Source organism: Oncorhynchus tshawytscha, linkage group LG13 (assembly GCF_018296145.1).
Source record: "Oncorhynchus tshawytscha isolate Ot180627B linkage group LG13, Otsh_v2.0, whole genome shotgun sequence".
Lineage (NCBI taxonomy): Eukaryota > Metazoa > Chordata > Actinopteri > Salmoniformes > Salmonidae > Oncorhynchus > Oncorhynchus tshawytscha.
In genome coordinates, this window is record NC_056441.1 from 24,165,521 (window position 1) to 24,189,487 (window position 23,967).

General features: G+C 44.6%; 1 protein-coding gene across 1 annotated transcript; it reads left to right on the forward strand.

Moving 5' to 3' along the window:
• The first annotated feature begins 11,017 nt into the window (after positions 1 to 11,017).
• Positions 11,018 to 23,600, forward strand: LOC112264528 (homeobox protein MOX-2). Its single transcript, XM_024441194.2, has 3 exons — positions 11,018 to 11,988; positions 17,930 to 18,102; positions 22,632 to 23,600. Exons 1-3 carry the CDS (start codon positions 11,454 to 11,456, stop codon positions 22,851 to 22,853), a joined length of 930 nt encoding a protein of 309 aa, XP_024296962.1. The 5' UTR covers positions 11,018 to 11,453; the 3' UTR covers positions 22,854 to 23,600.
• The last annotated feature ends 367 nt before the right edge of the window (positions 23,601 to 23,967 follow it).

Here is a 23,967-nt window from a genome sequence, read left to right on the forward strand (position 1 = left end):
TTGAGACAACCCAGGATGGAAACCTCCAATGAGGTGACAAGTTTAGGTTACCACACTGTGAGATGGGTCCTTGGCTGGCCAGAGAAACTATATTGGCAGCCAGGCATAGATATATAATACTAGAGTGGCAGATGTCATAAACCTACACAGCTCTAGAATGTATTATAATGATGTTTCTATGCTGACAGGTCACAAGAGAGCAGAAAATACACTGAGCGATCCATGTAGTGATTCTGTTGCAGCCTTTGTCAACACAAACACAAGTGGAAAAAAATAGGGATAAAATGTTTCCTAATTTCCTTGCTATCCGTGACAAAAATAGTTTTCTTTGAGATGGAAAACACAGTGCCAGAGACTCATCCTCGAAACCCTGTCAGCACGATATCTGTGAAATGGATTTGCAGTGTGTACATCTGGCTGTAACTATACTGTAGCAAAGCGTTGTGCTGAATGACCTACACTCTCTAGTCATCAGACATGGAGTATCCCAAGGTTTGAAATACCATGTACAGCTGTAGGATCTTGCAGGTTAACTTTCCAGTGTATTTGAGGTTTAGAACGGATTCTGAAGTTTGTAAATTCGACTTTGACATTTCAAACTAGATTTTTCCCTGTATCAATGTATCAACCCCAACAAAAATGTGTACCAATTAAAATCCACATAATAATTCACATTTGCTCAAGTTAAGATCCTACATCTGTAGGCCTATGTCTTAAATCCACATACTCCTGTATGACTTCCCCCACAGACCATAGGACCATAAACAGATCAACACAGAGAGAACAGTAGAGTGCAAGGTGTAGAGCAGCTTACTCCCCATGGTTATAGACTAAACTGTGAATCATATCCCCTCATACCTCTCAGATATTTTATTATGTCTCTCTCTCTCTTTCTTTCTCTCCTTCTCTGGAAAAAGTACCCAATTGTCATACTTTAGTAAAAATATAGAAACCTATATTTATAGAAAGTTACTCAAGTAAAAAGAAAGTCACCCAGTAAAATACTATTTGAGTAAAAGTCAATGTATTTAGTTCTAAATATGCTTAAGTACCAAAAGTAAAAGTCTAAATCATTTCAAATTCCTTATATTAAGCAAAGTGGATGGCACCATATTTGTACTTTTTTTTAATGTACAGATAGCCAGGGGTACACTCCAACACTCAGACATCATTTACATTTGTGTTTAGTGAGTCTGCCAGATCAGAGGCAGTAGGGATGACCATGTGTGCTCTTGATAAGAGCGTGAATTGGACCATTTTCATGTGCTGCTAAGCACTCAACATGTAACGAGGACTTTTGGGTGTCAGGGAAAATGTATGGAGTAAAAAGTACATTATTCTCTTTAGGAATGTAATGAAGTAAAAGTTGTCAAAAATATGAATAGTAAAGTACAGATACCACAAAAAAAGTACTTAAGTAGTACTTTTGAAGTATTTTTACTTGAGTACTTTACACCACTGCTCTTCCCCCTCCGCCCATCCTTAGCATGCTCAGATGTTGCTGCCTCTCAGTTTGTGGTAAAATGGTGGTGGTGAGTCATGTTGGAGAAGCTCTTGTCTCATGTTGGTAGGCCCCTAGATGGAAGATGGAGGCACCATGCCCTTCCAGGGGCCTCTTTTCTTTCCTAACATCTTTAATGAGAAAGTTTTGGGACTAACTCCACTCCACCAACTTCAACCCTCCTCTCCACCCTCCACCACTCTCCACCCTGCACCCTGAACTAGCCCCCCTTCTGTTCCTCTCCAGCATCCCACAGGAAATTACATCATCTTGGTGATTTAGATGGCATGCGGCTAGCGTCACCCAAACAGTATGCTGACAAAATGACTTGTGTGATGTAGACATTAACTAATGTGGGGACTCTAGATTTACTGTGTGGCTCACGCAACCAGGATTCTGCGATCAGCCCAGTTGGCCCGGCGGTACTGACAGTCTGGGGCCCGGCCCAGACACATCAGCACTGGGTTGGGGTTGGGTTCCTGAACAGCCAATCTATGAGGTAGGAGACATGAGCCACCGTAGCGAATTGTAAACCTGTGTTAGCATTGGCTGTATTAGTGTGTGTCGTGCTGAGCCTGTTCCAGGTGATAATAGGCACATTGGTCAGTCAGTCGTCTGAGGCCCTGTGGATTACCAGTGGTGTGTGTGTGTGTGTGTGTGTGTGTGTGTGTATGCTCGCGTGACATCTTTAGGTCAGTCGTCCACAGGGCCGCATCTGGCTAAAAATAACACCACTTTCTTGCTGGAGGAGAACTACCTGTGTACTGAACTTCCCACCCAGAGAGGGGGAGGAGCTGTGTCTTTCATCCTCCATGACACGTTAGTCTTGTCTTCAACTAGAGATGACATGTGGAGGATTCAGCCGTGGTCAACCTCTAGATCCATATGTCTTCAGCTTTCCTTAGGATCCTGATTATTATGATATTGTTTTACAATAGTGGTTCTTACAGTATAGCGCAATGTGAGTGAGAGAGAAAGACAGAAGGAAAAAAAGAGAGAAAGAGACAGATGGGCAGACAGGCGAAGTGGGTTTCCGGTGTTTGGCCCTATACAGGCTGGATTGAGGGTTTGGACTGTGAGTAGCAGCATTTTATATTTTATTTTCATATACTCTGTATATTCTTATACTCTGCCTTATATGGAGTCCTGTACCAAGGTCAGAGACTATGGGGCAGGTGAAAGTCATGTTTCCTCTAATCCCACCCAGCAGACTGTTTTAAAATGAAAATACATTTAAAAAAATCTAACGTAAAAAGTATTGTGTTGTCCTCCAGACAGAAAGGAGAGAACAGAGCCAGGCTCTGCACTCTGTCAGACTCCCACAAGTGGTGGTTTAAACACATCTGTTTATCACAGTGTTTATGACAGGCAGTGTGATCACAGAAACAGATTTACCAACTATTTACCCTTCACCATCACCATCATCACGATAAAGAGGATGATCTCCTCTTAAATCAAACTTTCACATAAATACCCGTGTGTGTGTGTCCACGTCTGTATAACCTATGTACACAGAGGGAAGTAGAGAGAGTGTAGCTATCTAACATTGAAGGTTTTCCCTTAATTGGGCCTATAGTGTTTTGGATGAATCAGTTCTGTAAAGAGGTCAATCTGGCTCCATGTAAACATGGCTCAGCACTGCGACATGGCCCATTAGTTAAGAAAATGCTGCATTCTGGCCTTTTTGATTGTGGCTTTTAAGAGCTGTACGTGCTGTATTTACGACCACACCACAACGCGAACATGGCAGACATGATGCTGTGTGTGTACGCGCTCTCTCTGATCGCGTTCTAGGGTCATTTAAAAAAAACTGTGCCCCTGATTAGAGAACAAATAGGACTCTCTGTGTGTGTGTGTGTGTGTGTGTGTGTGTGTGTGTGTGTGTGTGTGTGTGTGTGTGTGTGTGTGTGTGTGTGTGTGTGTGTGTGTGTGTGTGTGTGTGTGTGTGTGTGTGTGTGTGTGTGTGTGTGTGTGTGTGTGTGTGTGAACATGTGGGCTGGTGATTTACGGGCAGAATTATACACTTAGCCTCAACTGGTGTCTTGTTTAAAACAGGCTGATTGAAAAACCTCATGTATAAACATAAGGGATTCTAGGTTTTGTGTCCAATCTGTGAGAAAGCTATGTGCTGGTTTTGGGGGTGAACCAAGCAATGCTTTTGTTCTTGACCAGCTGCGTCTCAGGATCCTGGGTAGGTGAATCAGCTGTGTTAGAGCAGGACTGGAGCAAAAGCCTGCATACACAGTTGGCCCAGTTGGTCACCCCTGATTTAAGGAGCAGCCTATAGGACCTTGGATGGAGTTGAGAGGCAGACCTTATACTTTGATGTTACTGTACAGATATAGGTTCTTAATTTGAGACCGTTTGCTACAGCAGGAAAATCAAAGGAAATGTGGATTATAGTTCATGGACATTTTTGTAGGGGTTAATTGAATCAAGTCTGACATTTCAAAGTGGAAATGACCAGCTTCAGAAGCATTTTTAAACCTCAAAAACATTACAAGTTTTACATTTCCTTCTTTGCAGGACAGTTCTCCTGGAACGGGGTGATCAAAATACGATCCTATACCTGTATTATCTGGACCTTAGTGTGTAGTATCACACCAGACCAGTAGAGGGCAGTGTGTTCATAAAGTAGCCGACTATGTTCATGTTTTATTATGATTTTTTAAATATTTATCCTTTATTTAACTAGTCAAGTCAGTTTAGAACAAATTCTTATTTATAATGACGGCCTAACCCCCCAAACCTGGACGATGCTGGGCCAATTGTGTGCCGCGCTACGGGACTCCCAATCACGGCCGGATGTGACACAGCCTGGATGATGCAAACCTCTGGCCATCAAATACACTTTAAGGATCAAATTGAATGTGACCCATTCAGTTCCTATGGGCATGACACCTCCGCTGTAGTAAATTGGGATAAAGTCTCAGAGTACATGGTCTGGTATGTTCTGTATAGGCATTGAATAGTCACCAGCCCCCATTGAACCACAGTTCATATATTGGAACATATTAACCATTGGACATGATCAGAAATGCAGGGAATGCGTGCAATACATTTAGGAGAAATACATTTGTTATATTCTGTGGCGGCAAGAAAACCGCTAGATGAATAAATCATGCATTTAAAAATCATTAGTCGTACACTTAGATCTATGCGGGTAATACCAGTTGCTTAGTACAAAGCCATTTGCAGAATGAAATAGCAGTTAGGAAGTTGGCCAGAGAGCCTGAAGACCTTAAGAAGAGAAGTAGAGGAAACCATTCAACCATATGACATGTCAGCTTTAGAGGGAGGGGAGAGAACAAAAAGGAGTGAGGTAGGGAGGGAGGGAGGGAAGCAGAGAAAGAAGTGGGGAAGGAAGGAGAGACAGAGGGAGGGAGGGAGGGAATGAGAGAGAGAGGGAGGGAGGGAATGAGAGAGAGAGGGAGGGGAGAGAATGAGAGAGAGAGAGAGAGAGAGAGAGAGGGGAGGGAGGGAGGGAGAGAGGGAGGGAGGTGGGGGGGGAGAGAACTAGAATGAGAGAGAGAGGGGAGGGACGGAAGGAGAGAGAGTGGGAGGGGGAGAGAGAGTGGGAGGGGGAGAGAGAGTGAGAGGTGGGGGGGAAGGGAAGAAGAGATAGAGGGAAGGGGAAGGAGAGAGAGAGGGAGGGGGAGAGAACGAGAATGAGAGAGGTAGTGAGGGAGGGAGAGAGAGAGGTGGGGGAGAGAGAGAGGGAGAGAACGAGAGAGAGAGAGGGTTGGGGGAGAGAACGAGAATGAGAGAGGTAGGGAGGGAAGGAGAGAGAGAGGTGGGAGAGAGAGAGAGGGGGGGAGAGAACGAGAGATAGAGAGGTAGGGAGGGAAGGAGAGAGAGAGGTGGGGGAAGGAGAGGGAGGGGAGAGAGAGGAAGTGGAGAGAGAGAGAGGGGTAGGGAGGGAAGGAGAGAGTTAGGGAGGGAAGGAGAGAGAGTGGGAGGGGATAGAGAGAGGGGGAGAGAATGAGAATTAGATAGGTAGGGAGGGGAGGAAGGAGAGAGAGGGAGGGGGAAGGAGAGTGAGAGGGAGGGGGAGAGAACGAGAATGAGAGAGGCAGGGAGGGAAGTAGAGTGAGAGGGAGGGGAGAGAACAAGAATGAGAGAGGTAGTGAGGGAAGGAGAGAGAGAGTGGGGGTTAGGAGAGTGAGAGGGAGGGGAGAGAGAGGGGGAGGGAGAGAGAGGAATTGGAGTGAAAGGGAGAGAGAGAGATCGGGACTGAAGAAGAGAGAGAGAGGGAGAAAGAGAGACAGGGAGAGTCAGAAGCAGAGAGAAAGAGTGAGAAGTTGGAAAGACAGGAGGATTTACAATAATAGATCATACAAAAAAACAAAAAGACTAACTCATTTATCAATATGACTACTGACTGTCAGTGGATTTTGTGTTTGTTAGAAACCAATCAGTTTAAGAAGGTTTGACAGTGTGGCATATACAACATGGAATACTTTATTCCTGATAGTGAAGAGAGTTTGAGTCACAGACTTGAGTCAGATGGTCTCACATAGATACACACTCTGCACAGTGTCAAATATCTGCTGGATTCATACTGTATTACGGACTTGAACCCGATTGAGCATCTCTGGAGAGACCTGAAAATAGCTGTGTTGCGACGCTCCCAATCCAACCTGACAGAGCTAGAGAGGATCTGCAGAGAACAATGGGAGAAACTCCCCAAATACAGGTGTGCCAAGCCTGTAGCATCATACCCAAGAAGACTTGAGGCTGTAATCACTGCCAGAGGTGCTTCAACAAAGTACTGAGTAAAGGGTCTGAATACTTATGTAAATGTGATATTTCAGTTTTTTATTTGTTATAAATTTGCACACATTTCTAAACCTGTTTTTGCTTTGTAATTATGGGGTATTGTGTGTAGATTGACGAGGAAAAACAATTGAATCAATTTAAGAATAAGGCTGTAATGTAACAAAATGTGCAAAAAGTCAATGGGTCTGAATACTTTCCGAATGCACTGTAAATTATACTGTATGTTATATATTTAAAAAAGTCTGAATTGCTTTTACATTTGTTGAAATAACATTATCCCTGTGTTATGATTCATTGAATATACCATGACAACTATGAAACATGACGTTGCTGTAGAAAGAGTCTGAAACATCTCTTTGCTTTGAAATAGTTGTATCTCTGTGAAACAGTAGCTGGCATCTACAGAAGAAAGATGCCACGGCTGTTGAGTCTATCTGATACAGTGGCTGACGGAGGGATTTACAGTTAGTCACACACACACACACACACACACACACACACACACACACACACACACACACACACACACACACACACACACACACACACACACACACACACACACACACACACACACACACACACACACACACACACACACACACACACACACACACACACACACACACACACACACACACACACACACACACACACACACACACACACACACACACACACACACACACACACACACACACACACACACACACACACACACACACACACAAACACACACACACACACACACACACACACACACACACACACACACACACACACACACACACACACACACACACACACACACACACACACACACACACACACACACACATAAACACACACACACACATACACACACACACACATAAACATACACACACATGAACACACACACACACACATAAACACATACACACACTCCTACTCCATTTCTGATATCACAAAGCAACAGAGTTAGTTTGTATTTCATTGAGGAAGGATCCAGGGAAACTCTCTTTGAGGCTCAACAATTAAAGCACCACAATAAAGCAACAGAACCAAAGTTAGGCTTCATTACTGTTCTTCCTTTGGAAAGTTGACGTTTTAAAACTCCTCAAATTAATATGTAGCCATTTAAAACTTCAGACTGCATTGAAGTTGAAGTTCAGAGAAATCCCAGTACAAAAGACAGAAACCTAACAGGCCGCAAGTAAACTGTATTTATTTAACCATTAGGCAAGTCAGTTAAGAACAAATTCTGATTTACAGGAACTGCAGCCTATACACATTATTGATGTTTATTTCAGTTTATTTTAACATTAAACATTTTAAGACTAAAATCTGAAGATGATTCAACAAATTACAAACACAATTTTGATCCATATGTATATTTGAATTGCAACTGTTACATCACAACAAACGAAGCTATTGAGGTTAGTGAGGGACTGCTGTTTCTAATGCATCGTCTGCTAGCGGGATGTGAGCTCTGTAGGTATTGCACAGGCTATCCTTCTCACACTGTCAACCCAGACTGATTGACAAAGCCAGGTTGCAGGGGGAACCAACAGCAGCAGTTAAATGTCTATCATATTCACTATAGAGGCTATATAAACACACACAGATACACACACCGCCTCAACCCCTCACACACATATTGACACACACCTGCCACGGCCCGCAGTGTGAAAAAAGTGAAAGGGCTCACCTGTTGAAAATCCAACCGGGTGTTAGTTACGGACGGTTAGGGGTCTCCTTTGTGGTGTGAGAGGGTCTGCAAAGGAGTTCCAGGCTGAGCTGGGGAGCAACATCTACCCCTGGGGGCACCTACCTCCATTCTATTGTACAGCCTCCATAGACCAAAACAAAACCATATAATCATAAATACTGAACGAGGGCTTAAACCCACAAATCACTTTACACAGTTACTAATTGGCCTAATTTGTAAACACCATGTTTTTCTCCAGGACCCCTAGCTCCAGGACCCCTAGCTCCAGGACCCCTAGCTCCAGGACCCCTAGCTCCAGGACCCTAGCTTCAGGACCCCTAGCTCCAGGACCCCTAGCTCCAGGACCCCTAGCTCCAGGACCCCTAGCTTCAGGACCCCTAGCTCCAGGACCCCTAGCTCCAGGACCCCTAGCTCCAGGACCCCTAGCTCCAGGACCCCTAGCTTCAGGACCCCTAGCTCCAGGACCCCTAGCTTCAGGACCCCTAGCTCCAGGACCCCTAGCTCCAGGACCCCTAGCTCCAGGACCCCTAGCTCCAGGACCCCTAGCTTCAGGACCCCTAGCTCCAGGACCCCTAGCTCCAGGACCCCTAGCTTCAGGACCCCTAGCTCCAGGACCCTAGCTCCAGGACCCCTAGCTTCAGGACCCCTAGCTCCAGGACCCCTAGCTCCAGGACCCCTAGCTCCAGGACCCCTAGCTCCAGGACCCCTAGCTCCAGGACCCCTAGCTTCAGGACCCCTAGCTCCAGGACCCCTAGCTCCAGGACCCCTAGCTCCAGGACCCCTAGCTCCAGGACCCCTAGCTTCAGGACCCCTAGCTTCAGGACCCCTAGCTCCAGGACCCCTAGCTTCAGGACCCCTAGCTCCAGGACCCCTAGCTCCAGGACCCCTAGCTCCAGGACCCCTAGCTCCAGGACTCCTAGCTTCAGGACCCCTAGCTTCAGGACCCCTAGCTCCAGGACCCCTAGCTCCAGGACCCCTAGCTCCAGGACCCCTAGCTCCAGGACCCTAGCTTCAGGACCCCTAGCTCCAGGACCCCTAGCTTCCAGGACCCCTAGCTCCAGGACCCCTAGCTCCAGGACCCTAGCTTCAGGACCCCTAGCTCCCCTAGGGACCCCTAGCTCCAGGACCCCTTGCTCCAGGACCCCTAGCTCCAGGACCCCTAGCTCCAGGACCCCCAGCTCCAGGACCCCTAGCTCCAGGACCCCTAGCTCCAGGACCCCTAGCTCCAGGACCCCTAGCTCCAGGACTCCTAGCTTCAGGACCCCTAGCTCCAGGACCCCTAGCTCCAGGACCCTAGCTTCAGGACCCCTAGCTCCAGGACCCCTAGCTCCAGGACCCTAGCTTCAGGCCCCTAGCTCCAGGACCCCTAGCTCCAGGACCCTAGCTCCAGGACCCCTAGCTTCCAGGACCCCTAGCTCCAGGACTCTAGCTTCAGGACCCCTAGCTCCAGGACCCCTAGCTCCAGGACCCCTAGCTCCAGGACCCCTAGCTCCAGGACCCCTAGCTTCAGGACCCCTAGCTCCAGGACCCCTAGCTCCAGGACCCCTAGCTCCAGGACCCCTAGCTCCAGGACCCCTAGCTCCAGGACCCCTAGCTCCAGGACTCCTAGCTCCAGGACCCCTAGCTCCAGGACCCTAGCTTCCAGGACCCCTAGCTCCAGGACCCCTAGCTCCAGGACTCCTAGCTCCAGGACCCCTAGCTCCAGGACCCTAGCTCCAGGACCCTAGCTCCAGGACCCCTAGCTTCAGGACCCCTAGCTCCAGGACCCCTAGCTCCAGGACCCCTAGCTCCAGGACCCCTAGCTCCAGGACCACCGGATGTGCTGGTGCAGCCTAGTTATGTTATAGTATTCATTATGTAGAAATTCATTTGATGAAATGGTAAGAAGGAAATACAAATCTGCTTGAAATTATGAATCGCATAATACTGATAACTTTGCACTGAAATATATAACATTTCTAAGAATCACAGTGCACTGATATATATATATATATATAGTAGCTATGACAAGACTTTGGTATCAAAGTCTCTTATTTCCATTTGAACATTTGATCTCCTTGTTCGTGACGTTTTCTTCACACATCTCCTCTGTTATATTCCCACTGCTACAAAACCACCACCTTGGGAATATATGGATATTTTCACTTGATACCAAAGGCATTTTTCCTTGTGGTCATTTTTTCGTACACAATTGTAAATGAAAAGCTGGTTAAAACAACAGCCAAATGAATCACTTTGACTAAACAATGACAGTCATTTCATTGTGCTAAATTAGTTTTTCTCACTATTGCGTTTCAACAACACCCCTATAATTTCCATAATTAGTTTTTGTTACTTTACTGTATGGCAATGAAGTTACGTGAATGTGAGTTTTATTTCTATTGGCAGAAAACACTCAGATCAAAGTGCAACTTTGACAGTAAATGAAAATACATTTAAAGAATGACATATTGAACTACTAGGGTATCAATGCTTAGGTGTGTGTGTGTGTATGTGTGTGTGTGTGTGTGTGTGTGTGTGTGTGTGTGTGTATGAGGGGGAGGGTAGGGGGGGATAGGTGGTACAGATTTGTTGATTCTGATAAAAAGTTGTAATTTATCAGTCAAGTACAGGGCCACATACAGAAAACATATTTTCAAACCACCTACACACCTAAATATTAATGCATCAGCCCCTATTTCAGTAAACACACAAACAGCAGATAATGTTGGGGTGTTGAACCCCCGAACCCCCATATCCAACCCCCTGAAGTATGACGCGGGGGTCGGGTGGGTCGGGTGGTTTCAAAATGAATTGCCCATTTTTTCCTGAGGCCAGGCCATTGGAATGGTTCAGATTGATTGTGCGTTGCGTTTTGGAGGAAGATCGTATACATGTGGTCAGTAGCCTAGCAGTGAGCCAGTGACCCGGCCTCCCTCTCACGTTACGTCCTATATATAACATCCCCCTCCTCGGCCTCCTCCCACCCACCCACCCTCCCTCCCTCCCTTCCTCTCTCTATCTCTCTCTCTCTCTCTCTCCCAACTTCCCTGGAACCACCTTCTCCCTGGAACCACTCTGGCCTCAGCCGTCTCTCTTCTCTCCTCTCCTCCGTCTTTCCTCTCCGTCTACCATCTCAGCATAGTCAGTGTTGACCAGCGCTGCGCCTGGCAACAAGCTGCATGCTCAGGATTACAGGAGGCCTTACCTTTCAACACTGTGAGCTCTGCCTTCCTGCTTCGATCTCTCTCCCTGGGAACTAACGCGGGGCACACGGAGGTGCGAGGTGAGAGAGCCGTGGAGGAGAGCCCTGATTTGAGGCGCCGTGTCCGCACACCTCCCTCAACTGGCTTCAGTCCTCTCTACTCTCTCTCTGTCTTGTGGTCTCTATTAGTGTCTGGTTGTTCCTGGAGGTTTTGGTGGTTGTGTGTGTGGTGGACTTAGGGGAGTTCGTCTCACGGGTGGATCTCGTGGAGCACCGTGATGGATCACTCCCTGTTTGGGTGCCTCCGTAGTCCCCACGCCCCGGCCCAGGGCCTGCACCCCCACCCTGCCTTTACCCAGTCCCCGCTGGTGCTGCACGGACGCTCTGACCACATCTCCTACTCCAACCTGCCCGACTCCTCGCCCCCCTGTGGGCTGTACCCTGGACCTGGGGGGGAGGAGGCGTACGGAGGGCAGCAACACCACCATCGTGGAGGACACCTCCATCAGCATCAACAGCACCCCCACCACTCACAGCACCAGGCCCACCAGACCCCCTGGCATGTCCCCCAGATTCCCTCACCCAACACCAGGCATGGCCTCTGCCTGCCTCCTCCGGGCAGGCAAGTCTCCGAACTGTGTGGTGGAGGGACCGTGAATCTGTGTGGATTCCAGACTAACCCCGGTCTAGGAGGTAGTAGTGACCCTACAGGTGTGTCGTGTGTTCCTGGGGACGTTGGACGACAGACGATGTCCCCGGACGAGATGGAACAGAGACGGAACAGTAAAGGAAAAGATGACTTGCACAGCTCAGGTAAGATGAGGACAATGAGGACATTATTCTCTCCTCTTCTCTTCTCTTAGCTTTGACTTCAGTGTCACGCTCTGACCTTAGTTATCTATGTTTTATGTATTATTTTGGTCAGGTCAGGGTGTGATGAGGGTGGGTATGTGTGTTTTTGTCCTGTCTAGGGTTTTTGTATATCTATCTTTGTATGTCTAGGTAATGTAGGTCTATGGTGGCCTGAATTGGTTCATAATCAGAGGCAGCTGTTTATCGTTGTCTCTGATTGGGGATCCTATTTAGGTTGCCATTTTCCATTTTGGTTTTGTGGGGTGTTATTCTATGTTTAGTTGCCTGTTCTGCACAAGCCATATTGCGTCACGGTTCGTTTTGTTGTTTTGTTCAGTTCTGTTCAGTGTTCTCTCTTTTATTGAAGAGTTATGTTCACTTACCACACTGCGCCTTGGTCTCCTCTTTATGACGACCGGGACATTCAGTCTCAAGGTTTTGGTAGTTTCTTTCAAAACTCACTGAGGAGTTTTCATCACACAGCGAGGGAGTATATTGATTTGAAGTGTTTGGTTTGTCTATTGTCATATCTCTGTGTCAGCAGACAGTTCCACAGATGTTGAAACAGCAGAGAACAGTGTGTGATACAGTAATAAAACATCTATTTGTTGCATTCTTGTTAATTGGCTAATGTTTCCATGATCACTGAACACGCTGCAGTTTTATGTGTCAGTGATCCTACATTGGAGAACCTCGTGAGAACTTAAGAGTCCGGCGCATACCTTTTAGTTTGAAAGTAAGTTCTTAGTTTTTAACCTCACTTACTAGTAGGCTTGTTTGAGCGTTTGGGCCTTGTTTTTACAGTAGTTGTCCGGATAATACTGATGGCCACATGCCAATACTTTTGTGGTATAAATATTCAACTCCAAGGTTATTTGAAATAGACTTAGTTCTGATGATTAAAACTGATGTCTTATTTGATTACCGACTGCTTGATGCTCATAGTTTAATGTTAAATATAATTTTGTTTTCTTAATTGTCTAATTGCAAATGTAATTTATTAATTTCACTTACCAGCTACTGCACAAAGGTTAGCTGTAATTTAACACTTAACTGTACTAACATACCGGGAAGACATTTCACTATAAGACCTTATGTTATAGCTTCTTTAAATATCTTATATTATCTTGATACATTGATTGTCTTATATTAGCTTATCTCAACTGTTTTCCATACTGTATTGACATTCATTCATCTCCGGAATAAGTGTTTACAAATTAACGAGGTAGAATTAGGTTAACTTGATTTGCTAATTCATATTTAAAATAAATGCAGGCAAGCACTTCTTAGAAACAACATGTTATTGTGTGAAACCCTAGGCAGCAAGGCCGTAAGCATCAAATATGATCTTGTACTTCATTTCACCCGAGCAATTAATACAATTATTCTCATACCATCATTTTGTTCCCTTTTCAGTAGAACAACATATATTAAATGAATTAATCTATTAAGGCAATATTTTTGGGAAGCAAAATGATCCAAATTCAATTAAACCATTGGACAAAAAAAAAGGTTAAATTATCTTTATTAATGCTAAGGTCAATAGTCATACTATTCCATTGACAATCTTATATAAAGACATGAGTTAGTGAGATACATTACTGATTTGCAGTCATCTTCTGTTTTGTGAAGCATTAGATCCATTGCCTTTCCATTTGTCTCAACAGCAGATATTAAGATACTCTCTCAGCGGTACTGTAATCAGGGTGATGATTTACCTCTGTCGTTTGCAATATTTACATAGATGGATTGACTCACTTTTACCTCAATCTACCATTCTAATTAGACTATTTAACTGTTTCTCCTTTAACGTTCTCCAATCTCAACAGCCCTCAAACCAATGTTATAGGTTATAGCCTGGGACAGCCAAGTTTTTCTTTGTCTCTCTCTTCAGGCTCCCAGGGATAATCAACAGTGACATTTTCCTCCAGTGTATTAATGTCCTACCGGTGTTATTTCTGTGAAGCCACCTTTTAAACTGTTAGAACAGCCACACCTGGGCTTTTTGATAGGCTTAAACCTACATAGTATTTATGGCTGTAGAATGTATGTACCTATAGCATTAGCCGCAACAGCTGTGCGCAAAAGCAGGCTTATAATGGTAGTGGAGAATTCATCCATACTACTTTTGGATACCACTGCAATATGGATGATAGAATGGAATGGAATGGAATGGAACGGAATGGAACGGAATGGAATGCAACGGAACGGAATGGAATGGAATGGAACGGAATGGAATTCAACGGAATGGAATGGAACGGAATGGAATGGAATGGAATGCAACAGAACGGAATGGAATGGAACGGAATGGAACGGAATGGAACGCAACGGAACGGAATGGAATGGAATGGAACGGAATGGAATTCAACGGAATGGAATGGAACGGAATGGAATGGAATGGAACGGAATGGAACGGAATGGAATGCAACAGAACGGAATGGAATGGAACGGAATGGAATGGAACGGAATGCAACGGAACGGAATGCAACGGAACGGAATGCAACGGAACGGAATGCAACGGAACGGAATGGAATGGAACGGAATGCAACGGAACGGAATGCAACGGAACAGAATGGAATGGAAAGGAATGCAACGGAACGGAATGGAATATAACTTTATTGCCAATTAGAGACAGAAATTCAAATTTTTGTGCAGTGAAGAGTTACATAATAAAAAAAGGTTTATGTTAGGTCCCATTTCCACATTTGTTAAACAGCTATTTTGAGATGAGCACAGTCAGTGGCACGTGTGAGTGTGTACATAAGTCCGTGATATAATTTTACACCCTGGCCACTGAACGACTGTGTTGCCTTTGAGAACGCTGAGGGTGTAAGGGACAAACTGATCTGGACCCCGGGTGGAGTCTCTAAATGGCCAATGGCTAAATGCGTTGGACTCGTCATTCAGGGCACAGCACTAGACCTAATATGGCTGTATATGGCTGTAGCCCTCATTATTATCGACAGACACCATAGTAATGCAAGCTCCAATCATTTAGAGACTAGACACATCAGGTCCTTAATAAGTTACTAGCACAGTGGCTGTACTTCCTGGCGGCTACATGTATGCAAACACAAGGGCTGATTCAGGACATCAGCGTAGGGTCACGACAAGAGGACTGCTCTCCGTATCCAGAAGCCATTTCACTGACACCTGCTTTCAGTGGCGTCGTGCAACAACACATTTTATTGGGGCACTGATAGGATGGGCACATTTGATTTGCATGTATCTGTGTTATTCTCCCAGCAAACACACGTGCAATTGTGTCCAGTAGTTAACTTTCCTCCTTCACTTCCCATCTCTCAGGTCAGTTTTACACCAGGGTGCAATTCTGATTGACAGGTAGTAGAAGTCTGAAGCATAACCCAGGAGCTGCCATGGACATTAGGGAACACCACTAACACAAATGACATTTCCTTATTTTGCCTGGCACATTACAAAAGGCAACATGGTCTTTTTTTAAAGTTTCTATTTCTGATGAGGCAATGGTATAACAATGATGTGGCAATAGTGAAATAATAGGTGAAATTCACCTTGGTAAATAACAAAGAATGCAAAACAAAGTTTAAAATGTATTGTAGATTAATTTTGTGGGAATATTAAAGGAGTATTGCAATATATTGTAGGGTATAAATCATTAAACAATTGTTTCAAATTAAATATAATCCCCAAACTGTGTGAAAGACAATTTGTTTGAAAACTTATTTCCAGAAACTTCTTTGTCCCATATTCTATTTTTACAAATGGAGGTGCCATGAATAGAGGGTACACGCTGTGCTGTGACTGTGTGATGTGGCAGAGACAGACTCTTTCCTGACACTATTTGGTTTGTCAACATATCCAACACATCCAACATTTACAGTTGAACTAAGAAAATGTCAGCTGGTTTTGTGTGGCGCGGACTAAAGAACAGCGCGTAAATTACAACTCCATGCATTTGACGCCCTGAAGTGTGATGTTTAGAGAAATCCATTGATGTTTGCCCAATTTTAAGCCACATCTATAAGGGAAAATATATTTGAAAGGATTTCATTAATGGACCCTTTTCAGAATCCAATTGATCAATCTGGATTAAATACAGGCAATTGGATCAAAAGGAATTACAATCTGGATTAAATACAGGCAATTGGATCAAAAGGAATTACAATCTGGATTAAATACAGGCAATTGGATCAAAAGGAATTACAATCTGGATTAAATACAGGCAATTGGATCAAAAGGAATTACAATCTGGATTAAATACAGGCAATTGGATCAAAAGGAATTACAATCTGGATTAAATACAGGCAATTGGATCAAAAGGAATTACAATCTGGATTAAATACAGGCAATTGGATCAAAAGGAATTACAATCTGGATTAAATACAGGCAATTGGATCAAAAGGAATTACAATCTGGAAAGTCTTTCTCAAGTCTACTTAACTTCAATCAAATATACAACGACTCACACACACAACACTCTCCTCCCTGTCATCGTCTGAATTGCTTTGTAGAGTGGGCTGGTGTAAATTTTCAGACCATGCTCCATTTTATGTCTAGGCCCGTGGTTGGTGCTCAGCTGATCTGTGTATCTATTGGTCTATTGTTCAGCCTACTAGGTGATAGCTGGGAGGTCCACACCCTACGGTCCCACATTACCACACCACATTATCACGCTAATACACACCACACATAGCAGAGGCAGCATGAACCTAATTTTTATGGGGTCAGTTCATTGGCAATTTCTCGCATGGAATAGCCTTCATTTCTCAGAACAAGAATAGACACGAGTTTCAGAAGAAAGTTCTTCATTTCTGACCATTTTGAGCCTGTAATTGAACCCATAAATGCTGATGCTCCAGATACTCAACTATTCTAAAGAAGTTTTATTGCTTATTTAATTAGCACAACATTTTTCAGCTGTGCTTACGTAATTGCAAAAGGGTTTTCCTAATGATCAATTAGCCTTTTAAAATGATAAACTTTGATTAGCTAACACAACGTGCCATTGGAACACAGGAGTGATGGTTGCTGATAATGGGCCTCTGTACGCCTATGTAGATATTCCATAAAAAATCAGCCGTTTCTAGCAACAATAGTCATTTACAACATTAACAATGTCTACACTGTATTTCTGATCAATTTGATGTTATTTTAATAAGCAAAAAATGGGCTTTTCTTTCAAAAACAAGGAAATGTATAAGTGACCCCAAACTTTTGAACGGTAGTGTACATTACCGCTTCACATTACCCCACCCCTGATGGACCTCAGCTTCATCTACCCTCAGATCCACCAGAGATGAGCTCTTGGAATCACTTTTGTCTTTCAACAATAGAGCTACAGTCTTGAGTTGGCTAGCATCAAACATTACCTCTCCTTTTGGATAAAACTTCTATTTCAAAGAAGTGCTAAAGTACTGGAGAGAGGCTGAGACAATTTCACCAGCTTTCCAGTTAAACAAATGATTGTTATAGGACATATTCTCTGTGTCGCCTTGGTTTCAAAGAAACGAGGCTTTGGCAAATTGATCTGTGAAATGTTCACATACAGTAAGAATGTGTTACAACTTAATGGTATTGAGAGATATCAGTCCGTTTCTTTCTATGCTCTAAGGAGCGAGCAAAGATGAGTGAGTCTGTTTCGGAGAAAGAGCATATTTGGAGGTTGCCTGAGTGAGCTGGGCTTTGGGACAGTACTCCCTGCATGGCTCTTCTCATGCAGCCCCTCCCCCAGGAAGACACTATAGTGTGTATGACCAATATCCCCATAATAAAAGGTGATTGGCACTGATAATTGTTTAGCTCTTGGTTTGTGTTTCAGCAGTTTATCACACAATCCCTTCTTTTTTTCCCACCCCTTTTGTTCTCCTTTCTTTTTTGGCGACTCAACTGTGTCTGGAAAAAGTTCTGTTTTTCATTTTAGATTCCCAGGACGGGAGCTATAAGTCTGACGTGAACAGCAAGCCCAGGAAGGAGAGGACAGCGTTCACCAAGGAACAGATCCGGGAACTGGAGTCAGAGTTTGCGCACCACAACTACCTGACGAGACTTAGGCGATATGAGATAGCAGTCAACCTCGACCTCACAGAAAGACAAGTACGTTACCTGCATATGAAAAAATGCAATATAAGTTGCATGTGAAAAGTGAAAAAAAATTTAAATGTGAAAAAGTAAGACCTGTTGTCTTGCTAAAAAAAACAAATTAATAGCAAAACACGATGCAGTTTATTTCTCCCTTTGATGATCAAATAAATCAGAAAATTGGCAGCTCATGTGTGAACAAAATAACTAAAGGAATCGCAGTTACAGGTTTAATACTGTAATTACGCTAATAACTCAGACACTTGTATTCAAAGAGTCACAGTGAAGTGAACATAGAAAATGGCAGCTAACGACAGTTGATATGGATTCTATTAAAAACCTCGGAATGAAAAACCCTGTATGTTTTTGACACTAGCAAACGCTTGGACATGTCATGCTAACGCACTGAATGTAATCACTTCCAAACCAAACCACAGAGGCTCTTTGATGTACAGTATCTGTGCAGTGTGTGTGTGTGTGTGTGTGTGTGTGTGTGTGTGTGTGTGTGTGTGTGTGTGTGTGTGTGTGTGTGTGTGTGTTGCCAGCACTGCTGGTCTGGCTGTCTGTGGGTATGCAGGGACAGTCTGATGGCATGTGTCAGAGACCAGATGTTTCTCTAATTCCCTTCCAACACCAATAGGAAATACACTGGGGCACATTAAGGGACAGATTTCCACACACTACGCTCAATGGAGAACATCCATTCAAGGTGTTCTAGGAGTCTAGGAGAGTATAGGTTTAATCTCCCCTTAATGTATGGCAGTGAAAAAGCTTCTTATTCTCTGCTATATTTTATATGAAAAGAGGTAAACTTTTAATTGAAAAGCCTTTTTTTAAATGAATAATTTATGCCTAATCTGCCTGCATAAAACGGTTAAAAACGATGCATTTTCAACTAAATGAAACTCCACACTCAGCACACCCATAAGGGCTTTTGGAACTCATCATCTTTTATCTAAATCCAATCAGAGTGTATTGGCTGCAGCCAGGCCAAGCCCAGGCAGCCAGGCAACCAGGCAACAACCCAACCAGGAGTTGGCCCTTCCTGCTAGGAGCCCTGTCTCTCACCATTCCTCCCCACTCCTTCTCATATTGACTGCCTCTCCTCTCTTCTCCTCTCTTCTCCACACAATCCCAATACAGGACCCATAAATCTGGATGTGTGTGGGGGTTGATCCTGTGTGTAAGTGTGTGTGTGCGTGTGTGTGTGTGTGTGTGTGTGAGGGTTGACCCTGGATGTTAAACCCAGTCTAACATCCTTCTGGCTATTATCTTACAGTGCAGCTTCTATCACCCTAATCATGCTATTAACTACTGTATAGCTTTACTAACAAATATTGTACAAGTCGGGCCTCAGCCCAAGAGCCCCTCACACCCCTGGAGGTCTTGTCTCGCAACTGAACCTTGTGAATTGGTGTATGTGGTTGTGTGTGTGTGTATGTGTGTAACAACCGTCTCAGGTAACGACTTACAAATTACTTATTGCACAATTAGGACTGCACCCAAGGGCGTATACAGTGGCAGAGGATTGTGTGTGTGTGTGTGTGTGTGTGTGTGTGGTTGTGTGTAACAACAACTTACAGAGGACTTTTATGAGGCGGTTGACGCTTATAAGCCTGTTTATTAGACAATTAGCCACACATGCGTGTGTTTACTCTGTAAACTTAACTCCTATCTTGGGGCTGTGAGTGGCAGGCTACAATGCCTAAAATAAATCCTACAGAGGAGCATAGGGAGAAAGGGACAAACTGATCTGTGAGAAAGCAGGTCGCTCGGACGCTGGATAAGAGGGGGTCGGGGGATCAGGGGCTTGTTGGAGGGGTTGCAGTTTGTGGGGCAGGGGGAGGGCCAACAGGAAGGGGTAGGGTGGTGTAGGGGCGTCAGGGGGTTGGGGGATGGATGACACAAGGGCAGTAGGTGACGTGATGGGGGAGGGGGAGGGAGAAGGGGGGGGCGGGGCTTCGCTCGGTCTCGATCCGATCGGGCCGTTTTAGGCAGCAGCTTTATCATCACAAAGAGGAGCCGCGAATACTGGAGGATCTGTGGAGTCAGGAACAAGATCCGAGGCAGGATCAGCACATACCTGGCCATGTCGAAATAAGACGCCTCAACAGTCAACACTAACCACGAAGTCCAACGTGGCTGCCAGTCGCCTGCTCAGTTCACTGTCACCCAGCGTTATACATGCTATAAACATCAGGGGCTTACTACAGATATAGGATCTTCATTTGAGACAGTTTGCTACATTAGGAAAATAATCCTGCAGCAACAGGAATTGTGAATTATTATGTTGATTGTAATAAATGGACATTTCTTGTAGGGATTGATGACAATTTTGTTACTGCAAATCAAGTCTGAAATTATAAACTGTAACCTTTTAAAGCCTTTAAAACTTTGAATAAACTACTGATGTGTGGGAAAATTCTCAGCAACGAAAGAGTGAAACAAAAGATCTGTATCTCCGTACACTACCTACAACGTACACAAAGGGTTCAGTGTCATCAAGCGCTACCTACAATGTACACAAAGGGTTCAGTGTCATCAAGCGCTACCTACAACGTACACAAAGGGTTCAGTGTCATCAAGCTACCTACAACGTACACAAAGGGTTCAGTGTCATCAAGCGCTACCTACAACGTACACAAAGGGTTCAGTGTCATCAAGCGCTACCTACAACGTACACAAAGGGTTCAGTGTCATCAAGCGCTACCGACAACGTACACAAAGGGTTCAGTGTCTTCAAGCGCTACCTACAACGTACACAAAGGGTTCAGTGTCATCAAGCGCTACCCACAATGTACACCCACAATGTACACCCAGTACAATGTACACCTACAACGTACACAAAGGGTTCAGTGTCATCAAGCGCTACCTACAACGTACACAAAGGGTTCAATGTCATCAAGCGCTACCTACAACGTACACAAAGGGTTCAGTGTCATCAAGCACTACCTACAACGTACACAAAGGGTTCAGTGTCATCAAGCGCTACCTACAACGTACACAAAGGGTTCAGTGTCATCAAGCGCTACCCACAATGTACACCCACAATGTCACCCAGTACAATGTACACCTACAACGTACACAAAGGGTTCAGTGTCATCAAGCGCTACCTACAACGTACACAAAGGGTTCAGTGTCATCAAGCGCTACCTACAACGTACACAAAGGGTTCAGTGTCATGAAGCGCTACCCACAATGTACACCCACAATGTACACCCAGTACAATGTACACCTACAACGTACACAAAGGGTTCAGTGTCATCAAGCGCTACCCACAATGTACACCCACAATGTACACCCAGTACAATGTACACCTACAACGTACACAAAGGGTTCAGTGTCACCCTGTGAAACATACATCGTACACAGTGAGGTCAAAATGACCCAAAGCACCCCGTTGACGGCAACAGGGGATCCTAGACTCAATTGGTGTGCGACTGCGACTAATGATCTTGTAGATAATCATTTGGCTCTCGGCTGCCAGCTCCGGTAGATGAGGTGTCGCTTGGGGTTTACATAAGATCATGCATTGTGAAGAGGCAGGTGGGGGAGCTAGAGAGGGTGTGTGGGGGGGGCTGGTGTGTCGGAAGAAGTGTGTGTGTGTGTGTGTGTGTGTGTGTGTGTGTGTGTGTGTGTGTGTGTGTATGTGCGTGAAATGAGAGGTGGGGGAGCTGGGTTGCACACTCCTGTGGTGTGTGTGTGTGTGTGTGTGTGTGTGTGTGTGTGTGTGTGTGTGTGTGTGTGTGTGTGTGCATGCGTGTGTTTGTGTGTGCTCTGCTGCGCTGGCAGAGGTCTGTTTCACCGAGGCCGTAAATCTCCCAGTCACATACACTGATAGAGGAGGGTTCACACCAACAGATTCAGGACATTGAGTTTCCCAACACACAGTGGGATGTTAGGGTTTTACTGAGGAGGGATGGGGGAAGAGGTGGGGGGACGCTAGGGATTTACTGAGGAGGGATGGGGGAAGAGGTGGGGGGACGCTAGGGTTTTACTGAGGGATGGGGAAGAGGTGGGGGGGACGCTAAGAGGTGGGGGGAGGTGGGGGGACGCTAGGGTTTTACAGACGGGTCTATTTGCCAAGAACTCAGTCTCCAGAACCCTACAACCAACGCACCCACAGTGGCATTGAGTTACCTCAGACCCTCACACTCCATATACACCCCATCTCCACTCTCTCACAACAAGGCCTTAAGACTACAGTTAAACTTTGTGCAATGAAAAGTTGTTGATGTTTTCTTCATGTGGTTATTTTTACTAACCTAAATATACTTTCTAAAACCTTGGTTAATATTGCCCTTGTTATTGAGAAGGGTTATGATCAACTCACTTTCCTGCAAACGATCCAAGTGTCAAACTCCAGTCCTTGAGAGCCACAGCATCTGCATGCTTTCCTTCCTCCCTAGGAGTGTCTAAATCAGACACCAAAGGAAAGAGCTGAAATTAGCAGTCACTGTGGTCCACCAGGTATTGAGTTTGACCCCCCTGTCATATAACTTCCACTAATTTCCCTGTAAACCAATTGGTCTCCTCTCCTCCAGGTGAAGGTGTGGTTCCAGAACAGAAGGATGAAGTGGAAGCGTGTTAAAGGAGGTCAACAGGGGGCAGCAGCCCGGGAAAAAGAACTTGTCAACGCGAAGAAGGGAACGCTGTTGCCGTCAGAGTACTGTGGCATGGTGGGAGGATTACACCACTCCTCCAGTTCCCCTGGTAATGAGGACAGTCACGACAGCGACCAGAGCTCAGAGCACGCTCAGTTATGACCCTGACCCGCCACATAGGCCACGCAGTGGTCAAAGGTCAATTTTGCAGCCATTTGGAAAAACGTGTTGATGTGATCATGTTGCATTTGTAGGTACAGAATTACATACATAGGCCTACATACTCACTATGCTCTCATGAGTAGAAAGAAGACATGGGCTTATACTCTCTCAAGAAACAACAGCGACGGGTGTTCTGACTAAAGGTGTTTGTTGATTGGCTAAGGAGTGGAGGAAGAAAGATAAAGTAAGCAAGAAGAGGAAGGAATGGAACGAGGATGGAATGATCAACTGGATGTGTAAGATCAAGTAAAAAAAGATATGCTTGTGAGCAAAGCCTCAAGCTCCTGAGACTGTAAATTGGGAATATAACAGGATATTATTGTGAACATTCCACAAGTGCCTTGCATTGATAAAATGGCTTGGATTTTTGCACTGTCAAAGACTAAATTCTACTGTATTTTCTTGGTTTGGAATACAACAATCATGCAATGAGCTTTAAGTAAAAATGTGGAATTGAATTGAATAGTAGGCTATTACCGTGAGTCCTATTATTCTGATTGACTTACAACATAACTGAATGATACATATTAGTCAACATCTCCCAACTGTTGATCCATTGGTTTTACATTGTTCTCCCACTAAGTCTTAAAAGTTTACCTTTGAGTGAAATATATATATATATATATATCCCTTTATTACATATAAATCTGGGACATAATGGTTTCTTAAGTGAATAAAACTGATCAATCAAAAAATGTATTTGTCATTGTCAGGTTCTTGAACATTCTCACAATATTACACAATTTTTATGCATATATAGTAGACATGTATAAGTAAAAATGAATGAATATTGGAAATAATGTAAGCATTTATTTGCCTTCTGTATGAGTGTGTATTCTAATTTGTGTTTTAGAGTGGCATTTTGGCAGTGGCAGAGCTGTAACCTCCTACGGTACACTACCAGCTGGTTTTGGCCGTGGCAGAGTCATAGCCTCCTACAGCACAGGACCAGCTGGTTATCCAATAGCTCCGCAAGTTTGGATTGAACTGATTTGTGGCTTTCCAGCTCCCTCAGAATCACATACACAACATGAACAAAGTGGATTTGTGTTCA